The 15,243-nt window shown below is 33.4% G+C and overlaps 2 protein-coding genes across 2 annotated transcripts; both read right to left on the bottom strand.

The window, feature by feature from the left end:
- Positions 1-130: 130 nt before the first annotated feature.
- On the bottom strand, positions 131-11,955 carry LOC132759411 (serine protease 1-like). The gene is made up of 5 exons (XM_060751177.1): positions 11,901-11,955; positions 6,241-6,447; positions 3,720-3,865; positions 846-930; positions 131-592 (listed from the first exon to the last, which is right to left on the bottom strand). Exons 1-5 carry the CDS (start codon positions 11,953-11,955, stop codon positions 513-515), a joined length of 573 nt encoding a protein of 190 aa, XP_060607160.1. The 3' UTR covers positions 131-512.
- LOC132759422 (uncharacterized) lies at positions 11,753-14,807 on the bottom strand. Its single transcript, XM_060751188.1, has one exon. It carries the CDS (start codon positions 14,447-14,449, stop codon positions 12,854-12,856), a length of 1,596 nt encoding a protein of 531 aa, XP_060607171.1. The 5' UTR covers positions 14,450-14,807; the 3' UTR covers positions 11,753-12,853.
- Between the last annotated feature and the right edge of the window lie 436 nt (positions 14,808-15,243).

Raw genomic sequence — 15,243 nt, 5'->3', positions numbered from 1 at the left:
AGACATTACGTTGGTTTTGTCGTGACGCGGCTCATATATCTTTAATGCTAGGACTTGAAAACAAAATTTATAACAATGAATCGAGTATAAGTCCACCTTAAGTAAATGAAATTACAGATAAAACCGTAAATAGCACATTACATATTTATTATTATGGTTAAAGAATCATAAAGTACAAAATGTCTACCTGTTTACATTAATTTGGATTTGATTATAATTGTACATTAGTGGCATTTTTGAATTGATTGTGATTGTCAGACATATGTTCAGTCATAATTTTAGCAAAATCGAAATTTGTATGTCAAACATGTACAATCGTATAAATCAATTGACTGGACACTCTGTTTTTTAAACATCTAGACCACGTGGTAGAACTACTTTCAATCCGCATTAACTCCGAGGTTATTATCGATAATAGCCGAGATGTTCCGATTGGGCGGGCAATTTAATTAAGATAAAGTATTAAGTACATTTATGTCAAAATGGTTTATGCAATGTAAACTAGTTTCATTTCAAAAATTAGCTGCAATCTTCTCTCTGATCCAACTGATGTAACTGAACACTTTCGTATAAACACCTGGAGATTTTGGTGCTGAAAATGAAAACAGAACAGTGGGTCTTAATGAGTTGTTTTATAATTATAATAAAAATATATCTAATTAAGCAAAATCTTATATTTTTATTATTGACATTTCAGTTGTAAATCTAAAGGTACAAAACGTTGTCAAAACGGCCTAAATCTTCCCAAAACCTTCAACAAAAAATTCCAGCACCCGCCACACCCCACTACACCGACGCCTGTTTTTTTGTTTTGTTTTTACAATGTTATAAACAATGAAAATTACCTGCACAAAGGGACGCAAATGATGTTATTCCGTGAATATGCCAAACATTTGCCTCTTTTACAACGAAAGGTCCCCCACTGTCACCCTGCAAAACAGTTAAACTATTAAGATCTAAAATCATCGCGCCGTATTATTAAGAACACTTCTGTTTTTTTAATATTATAGTAATTACTATTCTTTTCTTTTCTTTTTTGAGTGGGGGAGTGGGTATCATCTCATCAACACCATACAGGTCATATGGCGAGATTCGAGTTTCCAACTTAACTGGTGGAGGAATACCTCAAGTTCCCCTCCGTGCATATGTTTCAGGCACGAGCAGGCAACGACGATCCATAAGCTAGCTGGAAAGCTTCCTGACATAAAATCAAAAGTCCCCGGCACGATTCGAACCTACAGCGGTGAGGAACAAGTGGTTTAAAGTCAACTACCTTCACCACTCGGCCACGGACGTTTCCTGCTTTAAGGTGACAACGGAGTCAATTATCACTGAAAATACCTAAAATGAGATTTTTTGCTAAGTAGATTTATCAAGCTTTTCTGAACACATTCGTGATTTAATTTTGGAAGCAGTTAGTCCAAAAAATGTGTTTTTAAACGATTTAAAACGGTACCTATACTATTTGTATCTGCTATTCGCGTAACCTGTCGATTATCGATAACGCTCCGCCCCCTGTTGAGGCATCAATGAGGGAAATCGGTAGTTCCATATATCCGTGAATTACAGGTCCATACTGGTCCATACTTCTCGTAATACATGTATCGTTCATCTACCGTACATCTTTTATGAATATCTCAACAGTTAGCCTTTTTTATGAATTAAGAAATTGTCGGCCAATGTACGTAACATAATGTATGAAACATAAATAATTAAGCATAGCGGCAAATCGCACGACCACGGGGTTGATTAAAAATGTAGTTGCTAAAATATCCATAATGTGTGAAAATAATTTGTCTATCCCGTTAATCTGATATATATAACATTGAGTTGATAGACTTTTGTACGGATTCAAGGGCTTACTTTACATTCAACCTCGTTTTCTAACAATGTGAAGTAAAACAACAACAAAAACAGACAACATTTTTTATGTGAACGCTTATATATGACTTGTGGTAAGGTGTCCCTGACATATTTCTAAACCATTTTAGATTGTCTCAGGATGATTATTTCTCTATGAATAAAAAAAGATATTAAAATATATTCTTAGTGAAAATAAATTATTCGCCAGTAAATCCGACACAGTACTAATAAATCTGGGACAAAGTATGAAATTTATTGTCTATCCCGGTAGAAACTGGATCTCTATGCCGTGCATAGACGATATTCATGATAATAGAAGTCAAGAAGGCCACATCATAATGATCGAGTAATGCCTTTTATTTCTATTAAAATATGTGAAGCATTATCAATTTGGTGGAAAAAATATATACTATCCCGTTCTTATTTGTACATCTACCATGGACTTTAAAAGACTGTCAGAAGCTCAGTTTTTTGTTATTTTATTTTATATTTTAACGGAATTTCATACACGAATACACAGGCAGAGTGACACTGGTATAATACAATAATAATGCTGATGATAATAATAATAAACTTCAAATACTCGTAGGAAACAATTAAATACCCCGCTAGCGGTGCGCAAATGCGTTCCATTTGCCCCCACTGAGTGCCTCAAATTTTACCGATAGTCACGTGACATGTGCGACAGATACCAGACGAACAGTAAATCATGTTAAGAATTGAAGAAATTTCGGCTATAAACTGATATTAATCAGCAGCTTTTTAATTGGTCAGATGTCACTGGGTCATAAAATGTTGTTAGAGTATGTTACCGCAACTTGTGCGATATTTGTGTATTATGCAATTATTTAGCGTGAAACGTAGGGATCCGAGAGAGAACAACCGATTTATGACACTTCGTTTGATGCGAGTCGGACTAACTTTGAATCGGCATAACTTTTTTAATAATCAAGCAATTAACATGCGGTTTAAAGCACATGAAAGGAAATTCATTTACGGAGGGAACCGTGTCAGGGATTTTTGTTTGCTCAATCAGCGACTTAATTATCTTTAATTACGTAATATGTATGTTGAAAAAAGTCGCATATTTTGTTTGACGTTACGATATATTTTTTTGAGAAAAGATATAAAAAATTTGAGACACAGTTCCCCAGATAATATAAGTATGGTTATTTTCCAAAAGTTTGATGACAAAAAAATAAAAAATGACTTTGATATGACGATTTAAAATTTTAGGATTTTTATTCAAAATCAATCATTTACAAAGGCATTTTTTTTCAAATATGTTATTTTTTATGATGATCAACGACATTTAATGCACAAAGATTAAATGAATAACAATTATTACTAAAATAACTTGGTTTAAATGACATTTATGTGAGTACCACGGAAAGGGTCTGTTGTCACCTTAAGTAGTCTCTGAGAAGGATATATAAATTTAGTTTATAATTTACATTAATTTTATTATTAATGTGATACATTGGCGAAGCTCATAACGAATTGGAATTAATTAAATTATCAATATCAACATGTATTATCACTTCAAATATTTAATAAGTATTCAAGCTTTTGAGGTGAATCTTAAAAATAAAAATAATGTAAACATAAAAGATCGCCCAACATGGCAAAATAACTGACAATATTGCAATGTCGGTTTGTTTGAGTCTGTCCATAGAGTGCGATGGTTAGTGCAAGCTTTGTTTCAAGCCCCATGGCACCGTTTGAAGCAGAACTCAATATTTTGATATAGCATGGTGATTTATTTAGAATTTGGAGACATTAAAACTTCATTCTGTTTTAGTTTAATGAACTCAGTTTAATAACGTGCCCCAGTTATACAAATGAGTAAATCTCACCTGGCAAGCGTCTTGACCACCCTGTTCATATCCGGCACAGAACATTTCGTCAGTCACCTGGTTTCCTAGGTGATCAGGTTGAATACAAACGCTTCTTGGGACAATAGGTAACATGACTTGCTTGAGAACATCCGGGCAACACGTTCCTTAAATATATTTAAAGGAATTGAAATGGTACTGCCCTTTAGAATTATAAAACAATTATTGATAACATTCGAATGAAGTTCTTAATGTTGAATCTTTACAGTATGACATAAATAATCAAAAGCGGTTCTGTATAAGTTGATTTCATTAATTATTTTCAATTCAATGGTCCATGTAAGAGAAAGAGCATCGAAACACGAGGCTATCTGATTTGTACGAGGGGGCGTAGCCCCCCGAGTACTAATCAGATTGCCGAGTGTTTTGATGTTCTTTCTCGTTTGTATCATAGTCGAACATAAAAACACGTTCCCTGTTGTCACAATATGAAACACCGGAGAAAAGTAACCAATGAACGAGCATCTAAATATGACATTTCTGTCGCTTTCCCTTTCTCTTCAGTCACAATAAGTAAACCCCAGCAAAAAAGAGCCAATCAATGGGCATACTCTGGAGTGCGGGTAACTAATACCTGCACTCCAGTTAACGCACGGTGCATGTATATGTATACGATTTAACTCGGACACATTTTCAACTGAAAGGTCCCCAAACTGTGATACAATTGGTATAAAAGAAACTCCAATGAGGCTATTTGACGTGACCGGACTGGAAACATTCTTTTCCGAAATTTTTGTACCATTTGATAAAGATTTAGACCAATAAATTATGTGCAAACTTTTAGATTATTTGCTGAATCTGTTTGTCATGAAAAATAGTTCAAATTATGCAAAATTATCTAAAAAGGAAAGGCATTATTTTTTTTTTCAGTTTCGGGCGCCCAGTTAAGGGGTACCCCCATTTATTTTCTCCGTCATTGTCATACTAGGGGTCGAGGGGCATCCTCCTATCAGCAATACAATAATACAAGTATATATTTGATTTCTTACAAAATAAGAAGCAGTACAGATAATGTGAAAAATATACATTTCGCAAAGGTATCATTTACTTGTCCGAAAAAACGAAAAATGACAAGTTAACTCTTTATGAATTAAATCTATAATTTCATTTGAGTTACCTTCCATACATTAAAGGTAATATTCATACAAATTACAAATATTTTAAAAATTCTGTCACTGAATCGTCTTTATTTCTACATTAATTGCGTATTCAAAAGATCCAAAAAGTGCAGTAGATTGAAAATTTGAAAAATCATTTTACAAGATTTTAGCGGACTTAAATTTTTGAATTACATATGTCCAAACATTCTTTGAAAAATCAAATTCCCAGAAGAGATGAAACAAATTTTTTTTTCTGTGAGATTTACATATACAACATTTACCGTCAAATAAATTCATAAGAGACAGCTTGTGTTCTGTATAAATAAAATTGTGTAAAAAAATTCCACTGAAATTGTACAGCTTTGCATGAAGAAAAATAATCATAAACGTGGCACCATATTTTACTCCATGGTAACTCCATATTAAGTACAATGAAGTAAGGTTTCCCATTTACTTTCAGTTTTCAATTAACCAGTCTTTTGATTCCATATATGAGATATTTGTTTTATTTTAATATTTTCAGGCAATACTTTTGTTTGCGTCTTGCTCGTTAAGACAATATCGTCTAAGTGAGTGTAATTCGACACTGTTTCAAAATGATGTTCTTTTAAAGCAGTTATATACATTGTAGGAATGCTCGATTGGAGAATATACCATTCGGCAATCCAGTTTCGCTTACATAAAATTTCCTTAAAGACAGGAAAGGCATTATTAAACATATAAACATATTTATTTTAGCTCGATTACGAAACAAGTTCTTGCAACTTATATTTATCACTTTCGAGTCCGCTTCCTGGAATTAACTAGACCTGGTGTCATTTAAGGAAACATGATTGTGACCTGAGTAGGGCTCGAACCCATGATCCCTGGTTTGAGAGGCACCCACCTTAAGCACTAGTAGTCCACAGACCCTCCCATGAAAGGCATTTAGAGGTTTACTAACAGTATAGTTTGAATGGAATTGAAATACGTGATTACCGTGCAAACAATATAATGTTACTGTCTATAAACTTTATAAAAATATATCATTGATAATAGCTTTATACCCTTTAACTAGAAATGGGCATAAAAATGCACTGGTTATCTATTTTCAATTTGATTCCAAGTTAATTTCTTTTTTATCTTTTACATATTTTTTTACGGCCCACCCTCTAGTTGATAAATGAAAGAATTTCAAACTTTAATAATTATGTTTTTAGACCTTTGGGCCTCGGTGGATCCCGTCTTAAAACCACATGTCATTTATCGATTTGATGATACACATTAAATGTAATCTATTTAAGCAATTATAAAAAAACTTGCGTAGCTGATTTTCCGGTTTTGTAATTGTAATATGTTTTATCAAATTTCTTTTTTTTTCTGAAATTAAATAAATTGCCTACCTAAAACCTCTCCCCATCCCGTAACAAATCCGTACTGTCCAGCTTGAGGTTCTCTGTCCGGTAGACAGACGGTACTGACGTCACTATTCAGGATAAAAGGCGTGTCCACTTTAACCAGGGCTATATCATTTACTGTTGTGACGTAATAGTAACTTGAGTGAACGATGATTCTCTCAACGTGACGTAATTGCTCTGAAGCTTCTGTTTAAAGATTGCTATATTTTCCGGCTGCCGCTGTCCATTCTATAGTGTGTCGATTACTATAACATCATACCGTACAATCAAATGAGCAGACAGCAGTTCAAATGTCGACAGCTGTACCAGTATATACATACACAATTGACGGACGTAAGTATTTATCTATTTTTAACATATCCCAACCGTGTTCGAGTAAATAAATGTTATGGATTCATAGTCAACATCCAAGGGAGCATGCTAACAAAGTTTAGGCCCTGTGCAAGCTTTACTGGACGTGAATTTTGACAGAAAATAACGTCACTAGCCGATGATATGCGGCATTTTTCTTTTTAAGTCACAAAAACTTATATTTTCTCAAAATAATAAAAATCCTTTTATCACACGATTCTTAAACGTAAACATTTCGTCATTAAATATTCAAAACCATACCTACAAAAATGCTTTTATGTTTAAAGTTATAGGGTATTTAAATGTGAGTGTCATCAAAATTTTAGTAACGTTCGCCTCTTTTTAATGATAACAACGACAGCCATTCATCAGCAAGAACTAATAACGCTGAAAGCCGTTCAAGGAAACAGTTTTCAGCGCTTTTGTGCTACAGTAACTAGGAAAGAGTAAAACTTTTTTGTTCATATAAAATGTTACTTTATTCATGATACTCTCTAAAAGACGTCATGCCTACTCTTCAATGATTTTCTACCATAATAAATGGTTTATTTTACTGCATGTAAATTAATTTAAAGTATGATTATTAGTTAGTTATTTAGTAGTTAGTTAGTTAGTTAGTTAGTTAGTTAGTTAGTTAGTTAGTGTGTTCCTGAGTTCTCTTGACGGGCTATTATTTGTTGTATCTTAGCTGAGAGACCTTTATTTCCATTTACCGCACTGTATTTGAATATAAAAAAGGTAGCAAGATCTATAAAGTTAAATTCTCAATGAGATCTATCTATCTGCAAAGTTTCATGTTGATGCCTCTTACAGTTTTAGACAAAAGTCCTATGTCCCTGACAAAGTTCAAAGTGTAAAAATAAACAAAGGGCAATAATTCAAGTATAAGGCAAGGCAGAGTTACGGTTCTTGTGCACTGCATACCCACTCAATGAAATCTATCTACCTACGAAGTTTCATGTTAATACCTCTTATAGGTTTAGAGTTATGTCCCGGACAAAAAATAAACAAAAGGCAATTTTTCAAAAATTAGGCAAGACAGAGTTACAGTTCTCGTGCACTGCACACGTACTCAATGAGATCTATCTACTTACAAAGTGTCATGTTGATACCTCTTGTTGTTTCAAACTTATATTCCGGACATAAAAAGCGAACGGGCGGACATGCCAACTTGGGCTAAGAAGATTTTGGGAAGCAGATGGTGTTAGTGCTTGCAACTCAAGTTTGCAGTAAACTGAAAGCTATAGGGGTCAATCTCGTCTAGCTACCAGGAAACCAGCGTTGATCCCTACAAACCAACTAAAACAAATGGCATTTAAGTGTTTGTGTTATAAATAAGTTAATAAAATCCATTGCGAATAGTCGGTCACAACGGGTGGAAGATCAAAATAAAATTTTGCCATCAAGTGCTTATGAGTTAATTGTAAACAAATATGCAATCCTGTGTTTAATAAAATTGTTTAATCTTTTAAAAATAATTAAACAATACGTTTTGATTAGAAATATTTGAAACCAATTTAGAAAAATGTGTAAACATGACTCGGTTAATGCTCCGGTACTTTGAAAATAATTTTCAAGAAGGTTTTCAACCTTATTTCGTAAACATTTTGCGAAAAGTCCGAGTGGGAGCATTCAGAAAAAAACCCCGACAAAAAACACTTATCCCTTTTTTCAGGCCTAAACCAGGCAATAAATCTATAAACTTTTTTGACTATTATCTCAAGTACAATAGCCATTCTTTGGTGCGCTACATGATTCTCTAATACTCTTACTATTCTACATAATGAAATTGTATTTTACTTCGATTCGACGGATTTCTCTGCAAAAAAATGGTCCGAGTGGAGAGCATTCAGCAGGTGCGCGATGGCGTACCATATGAGACAGAGCCTTTCAACAATTCCATGTTTTCCTAATTTCTAGCCGCTTTTTGAATGTGGATAACAATAAGATGTCGCAATTATTTAAGTTTCATGAAACATTCCATTAAATAAGTTTTCCTTTCTTTAATATGTGTATTATAACAATCCAATGAATCCCATCTTTGAATCAAACACATTATTTTCTCCCGTGAAAATATAATCGATTTACTGCATAACGACCAGCTTAATTAAACGGACTCCCCTATCATATGCGGCGCTTTTAGTCCCCCGAGCAATGCTATAAATTAGTCTGCTAATGGGGACTCCCAGTCTCACGAGGCACCAAAATGACTGTTAATCGACCTCCAATTCGCCTCTTAGCTGCTTGTAACGACTTTGTACGCTCCCCTTATTTGTAATGTTACATAAACAAGGTAACGTTTGTTATGTGTAGGGCTTTAGTAGTCTTAAAATTTACCCTCCGCTCTTAAATATTACATAAATCGAATGAAAAACTGTCAGGGAAAAACATCCACTTGATTCATTCACATTACGTTAACTTGCAACCTCGTCTGATATTACAAATTTTTTTAAAAAAGCATTGGAAACCGTTCACTCATCCAATGAATTTACTTGACTATACTATGTCCTAATGTAACAATGTCACAGCAATAGGCGTTTAAGCACAAGTAAACAAATTCAGGCGAACGTATTGATTAGTTTTTGTAGATGAAAGATTGATGATTCTGTTGAGTTGCAGATGTCCAATTGTATCCTCCTGTCCTTGTATGGAGCCTGTTAAGTTCTTATGTCACTAATAAATGGGCCTAGCAACGTGCCATGCCCCAGTAAAAAGTGAACGTGGGAATGATAATGATTGTATCCTCTAAACAACAAGAACTCTACGTACTTCGGTAAATTTTCTACATTGTAATGTATTTTATTTTTATCTTTTTACAATGCAATTTCAGAAATAGTATATTTAATTAATTTTCTCTCTTATCCTAAAAGGGCATACATAACATGTACATATTTCATAGGAATAAATCACTACTTGGCTATACATGTATATGTTTATTTATAAACCAATGACTGGTAAGGAAGACTGTTTTAAGAGATCTAGATTCCCTGTAATATGTGACTTTTTTCTTGATTCCCAAACTCGTTTTCTTTAAACAGTCTTGACTGGCTAACTTTTTAAAATGACGACAGCTTATATTAAACAAAGCCTTGTCCAATATAGATTCGCCATAAGGAGCAGAATTTAGGTGGGATGGTTTGACTTTTCCGTCTCCTAGAATTGTTTGTGTGTTTTTGAATAAAATAAATAATTTTATCGCCATTTAACGCACAGTGGTAGTATCGTGTTTGGACCACCCCGACCTATCTCCCCTGGACACGCTACTACAACCTGAACAAATTTAAATATTCCACTTTAGGACTTACGTATAGAGGTACGAAAAAGACGAAACACGATGAAATGGGTATTATATAAAAAAAAGTTTCCACTATGAATTATAGCTTAACCTTACTTATATGTTCATTTTGAAACATGTGGAACAACGGGAAAAAACTCAAGTCGATAATTCCGGCGAACTGAAGGCAAGCATTACGAAACGGCAATTTATAGCTGCATGAATAAAACATAAAACAATACAATAAAAAGAACCTGAATTCCCACAGCTTACTTATTCAAGTCTAACGAATATCAATATTCTATAAGATTTTTTTCCTATTTCACGGTAATTTTTGATTGTCGTTGCCATGTTGGGTTTATACCTGTGTTTTATGCTTCGATCTGCTGACGTCCAATTTGGCTCGTCCGAAATCAGTCGCTATATTTCAACCGGTAGGTACTGCAAAAATGGCGCGACATTTAAATACGCGGAACAAAAAATCGGAATGAAGTGATATCGTATGACTTGAATTAGATAAGCATGTGGAATCAAGTTCTTTATTATTGATGTTAAATGAAATGATGCAGCAAATTCCCGCCGGAATGCGCCCCAGTCGCCGAAACGACGTTTTACCGTGTTCACATTGTTTGGCAAGATGAAATATAGTGGCTTTTCACCTTTCATATACTTATTTTGAGCATATGGAAAAATTTTTTATATAATAATTTATCGGTGGTATTTTTTTGGTACTTATAGTAAGTTTAAAAGTGTGATTATTTATTTTTTTCGGGTTGTATGTATGGGTTCCCAGGGCAGTAGGGGTGGGTGGTCCAAACATGATTTACTTGCCACTGTGATTTTGAACGTTGTTTGTCGATCTTATTTTTCAGCTAAAGACTTCTTGTACTTCGACTAAAAATTTGGCTACCAGTAGGGAAAAAGAGTTAATTTTGATAAAATTTCTTTGAAACTTGTTTTTTTAGTATAAATTAAAATAAAATATGTTTGTTTGTTGTTACCTCTGTCTTTGTCTTTAATCATTTTTAAGTATACCAACCATTTTCAATAAAATATGCAGCTTTATTATTGAATAACGAGCATATACCAAAAATGAAGATTAGCGAATGATCAGTGATTCGGATATTCGACCGTAATGGAGAACATATGTCAAGGCTGGTTTTGTACCTTACCTGTGACTGTTCACGTCATTTCCCGGCGTCTTTAATATGCAGCATCATCTGTATATCTGTTTATGTTGACTTGGTCATATTATTCACTTTGTAAATGTTTAATTAACCAAAGGCATGCTATTCTGCCGATTTGCTTAATAAACTGAACTGAACTGTGCTATATGATTGTTCCTTGTCAGAGTGGTTGAAATATGTATCAATCAAAAATGTTACCCAATATCGCCAATTGTGAGTGCGTGACTGACTATTCTTGGCTTCGTTCTACAAAATTCAGGAGCAGTCCGAAGTTTTGTTGATCTTGTAAATTAAAAAGTACTTTGACCGTCCAGTTTTTATATAAATACGCTTTGAAAATATCAGATTCAATAATTGTTAATAGAATTGAGCCTATAAATGACTAAAATATTTATACAATAAGATTTAACATTTTTTTTCTATCTCATAAGGACCACTAAGATATTCTAAAAAAAGGAAAATAATGAAAAACAAAAATGGCAATACAGGCACTGGAACACAAGAGCTTTAGTTTCAGCGCAGTTGACAATACACTCGGATAATAATACCATGAATGATTAGCTTCCATCAATGAGAACGTATATTAGTTTTTTATTATATATTTATTACATGAAAAACACAATAACGGTAAATAAAATTCTTATATCAATAAAACGTTAAAACATGATACATTTTGTTCCTTTTTTATTTATTTATTTAAACTATATGAGAAACATTTTTCAATTCCTCCTGTCATTTAATAAATAATTAAATTTTATATTTACAATAATGTTACTGCAACCTGTATTTCTCTATAGCCCATGATATAAATGATAAATTAACATATTCATTACCATTATATCCTCCTTTTTCAGGTTCCCATTCTGAAGTGAACGACTCTTTTGTCATATTCGAGGAGCTTCCGTAGTCACACTGACTAACCAAGTACATGATTATCTTTTCAATGAATAAAGGTGAAAACATTTATAAATAAAATCATTATCTAACTATGATTTAAATATATATATATATATCATGCATTGCTTAAATGGTTTAATTTCCAAAAATATGTAAGGTTACATATACTCATTAAATCAAACACATTTAATAATTAAAACTCTATTATTATCTGTTATACGTGAAAAAATGTTAATAATATATTTGCTGCTATGATTTTATTCTACGTTTGCGAGAAGTAGTTATCATTTTCTCTTGTCGTACAATAAAACAGTCTTTTACTATATTACACGTGATATTCAGAAAATAATCCTCTCTCATTAGACATGTGAAATATCATTGCGTCTTCCTTCTCTGTTTCCCTACAAAATCCTTGTTTTTTGTTGTCTTGGAAATAGCCAGCGTCGTCTGACGTTGGCTTACAGATGATTAATTAAAGTGGCAAACGCATTTTAAATGGAAACATTATCATCCGACTTACATTCTATGTCTTTACGAAAGGTAGTACGTTTTTTTTCTTATTTTGAATGAAAACACACGAGGCTGTTTTTACAATAATTATAGTATAAACTGATATTAGTATTAATAATTGCTGTCTTAGATCACTGTTTTTTCGTGAAAAATCTCAGGAAATTGAAAACGCTGTAACAGATATAACTTGCGTTCATTGTAGTTTAACATGTATGACAATTGGATTGTCATTTATTCCTTGTTTGATCAATCTAAAATATATAAAAGATTAAATCATTTCTATTTTCTAGAATTTTTTAATTGTCCTGTGTCTGATTAAATTAGAAAGATGATTTTATATAATCTATTTCAATGTTCAATTTCTGAGAAAGTCGTAAATTTATTCCGGGTGACGCATGACACAAGCCTCGACAAATGCTTTGTTTGTAAAGAATATTTGCCATTTGTTTGCCATTTCTAACGCCGCTGTGACTCTGTCTCTCATGGATTTACAATGTCCCTCCAAATATTTACATACAAAAAGTCGTTCCGTTTTAAGATCAATATGAACCCGTACCCTGCACACTTGTACACCTATGTGAATCAAGAGTTCAAGAGTAATGCTTTCCTCTCTATTGCCCTTTATATCCAAAACAATTCCCTGAACATATGTATTCATAAGTATAAATGGAACCATAAATGGGGACATAAATGGAAACTTGTCTGAAACCCAAAATGGAAGCATGTTTATCTTGTCAAGTATCACTACGTCTCCCTCTTCAAGTTCATCTACCAAGTGAACTTCTCTGTTGCAAACTTTCAATGAGCTTTTGTTGTTTGACTTTGGTCTGTCGAGTGAATGATCATCTACACCTGAAACAGACTCAGCTCGTAGATCAACTTTTGCCCAGTTACAGAGATGAGATGATCTATTTGACCACATGTTGAATTTTGTCTCTCCGAGCCTTTTTCGAGCGCGTTCAACAACGACATTGGGTGGATAACATTTTGACAGCATATATTTCTTTTTGACACTAGAACTGTTGATGCTGAAATACTCTTCCTTAACTATTCGTCTTGCAAAGGGATGGCTCGGTGCTGCATAATGGATAGCCCTCACTTTCTCGCTGTGAACTTCTGTCACAAGTATAATGTGAGGAAGTTTGAAATACTTCAACTCCAGTAAATCGCCCACATTTATTTCATCAGTACTTTTCAGGAATATATCATGTCCAAATATTGGAGATTGTAAAGGGCGTATAAGTGAAGGTACTGACATTTGGAGTCCGACAGATAAAAGTATAATAAGTATCATAAATGGAATTCTTAATGGACTTGAAATCAATGGTAAGGCAAAAGTATAAATTATAAGTTGAATCCCAGAAGTGATTCCAAATACCACGAGCGACAGCCATAATTTTAGCAACTTCTTCTTTAGACAAGACCAACAAAGCGTTTTGTCTACCGTATAATATTTGATATTGACAGCTGTCATAATGACGCAATAAATAAGGTACACAGCAGCTATCCCAGAAACAACAATACTTGGAACAGCTTTCTTTAATTCAGCCGCAATTTCATCTACACTATTCAGAATAATCTTTTGCACCCCTTTTGAAACTGCACTGGTAGGTCCGAAAATATATGTTGCCCCATCTTTAATTTTTTCGAACAAACCCTGAATCTGGATACTTTCTTTACGACCAGTTACGCACCATACTGCAAAATGTTCGCAATTTCCAGTAAGCAAGTTATATTTTTTAAATTTGGCGTCTTCCGAACATTCTTTAGGCAGCATTGATTCGGCTCGTTTAATAATTTCATTGGGAGAATATAGAGGAAAACGATATTCAACAAGGTATACTTCGTCGTATCTTAAATCAAAGGTTTCTGTTGATTCAGTTATCTTGATTTCTTTCTCGTCTGATTTCTTGAAATGAATTAACTTCAGTTTAGCTCTATTCTCTGAAACACTTTCAACACATTTCACAATCATGTGGTGATCATATGGGGATACCTACTTCCTGAAAACTTCAATATATTTTTTTAAATAATCTCCAGGTTTAGCAATATGTTGTCCGGCTTTAAACATTGTTGTACTCGTTATTCTGGTATGTGTCGAACAACTTGCACAGCTTCTTTGTTCTTCATCATCTAGTTTTTGTATTTCCTCCTCTAATTCTTTCTCATAATTGCCTTTTTGAGCAGAGGGAAGACAAAATTCTTTATCTGAAGGTTCATTATAAATTTGGTTTACTTCGTCAAGGATTTGATTTGTTTCATCTGTGGTGAAATTCTTACCATCGTTGTTTAAGTTGCCTGAATATTTCTGTTGTGGATAGTATTTGCTTGCCATCATTAGCCTATACAAATTAAAATGGAACGTAACGTTAATGACAATCACAGCATTAAGATGTCAAGGCAAATATTCTGTATCATCTTTGGTCTTGCATTATCTGAACACATGTTATCTATCATAGGTTAAAATCATTTTAGCAGTATATGTAGTTTTATTTCAAGATAAAAGTTCAAGATATACAATTTTAACGAAAACATACATAGAAGAATTATCCGAAAGTGTTTTAAAACTGCCTCGATTACATTAATCCATGGCTTCAGTTTGTTTTACAATACAGTTTCAGTTATATTAAGTATTTGTATCAAAGAGAGATCACATGGGTCCAATGTTAAATTTCACTTCATGAATTGAAGACCAAGACCTAATGCATATAATCTTGACTAACAACTTAGTGTTGGATGATGTATTCCAGAAGTGGTTTATGCAGCACA

This window comes from Ruditapes philippinarum, unplaced genomic scaffold (genome assembly GCF_026571515.1).
Source record: "Ruditapes philippinarum isolate M1 unplaced genomic scaffold, ASM2657151v2 ctg4621_1_1_1_1, whole genome shotgun sequence".
NCBI lineage: Eukaryota > Metazoa > Mollusca > Bivalvia > Venerida > Veneridae > Ruditapes > Ruditapes philippinarum.
The sequence above is the reverse complement of the archived record's forward strand: the minus strand, read 5'-3'. Positions and strand labels throughout refer to the sequence as shown.

Coding starts and splice junctions, on each gene's coding strand:
- LOC132759411 (XM_060751177.1), bottom strand. CDS start 11,955: ATGACAAAAGAGTCGTTCACTTCAGAATGGGAACCTGAAAAAGGAGGA. Junction 3,866..6,240: donor GGGATGGGGAGAGGTTTTAG/GTAGGCAATTTA, acceptor AATATATTTAAG/GAACGTGTTGCCCGGATGTT. Junction 931..3,719: donor GTGGTCAAGACGCTTGCCAG/GTGAGATTTACT, acceptor ACTGTTTTGCAG/GGTGACAGTGGGGGACCTTT.
- LOC132759422 (XM_060751188.1), bottom strand. CDS start 14,449: ATGATTGTGAAATGTGTTGAAAGTGTTTCAGAGAATAGAGCTAAACTG.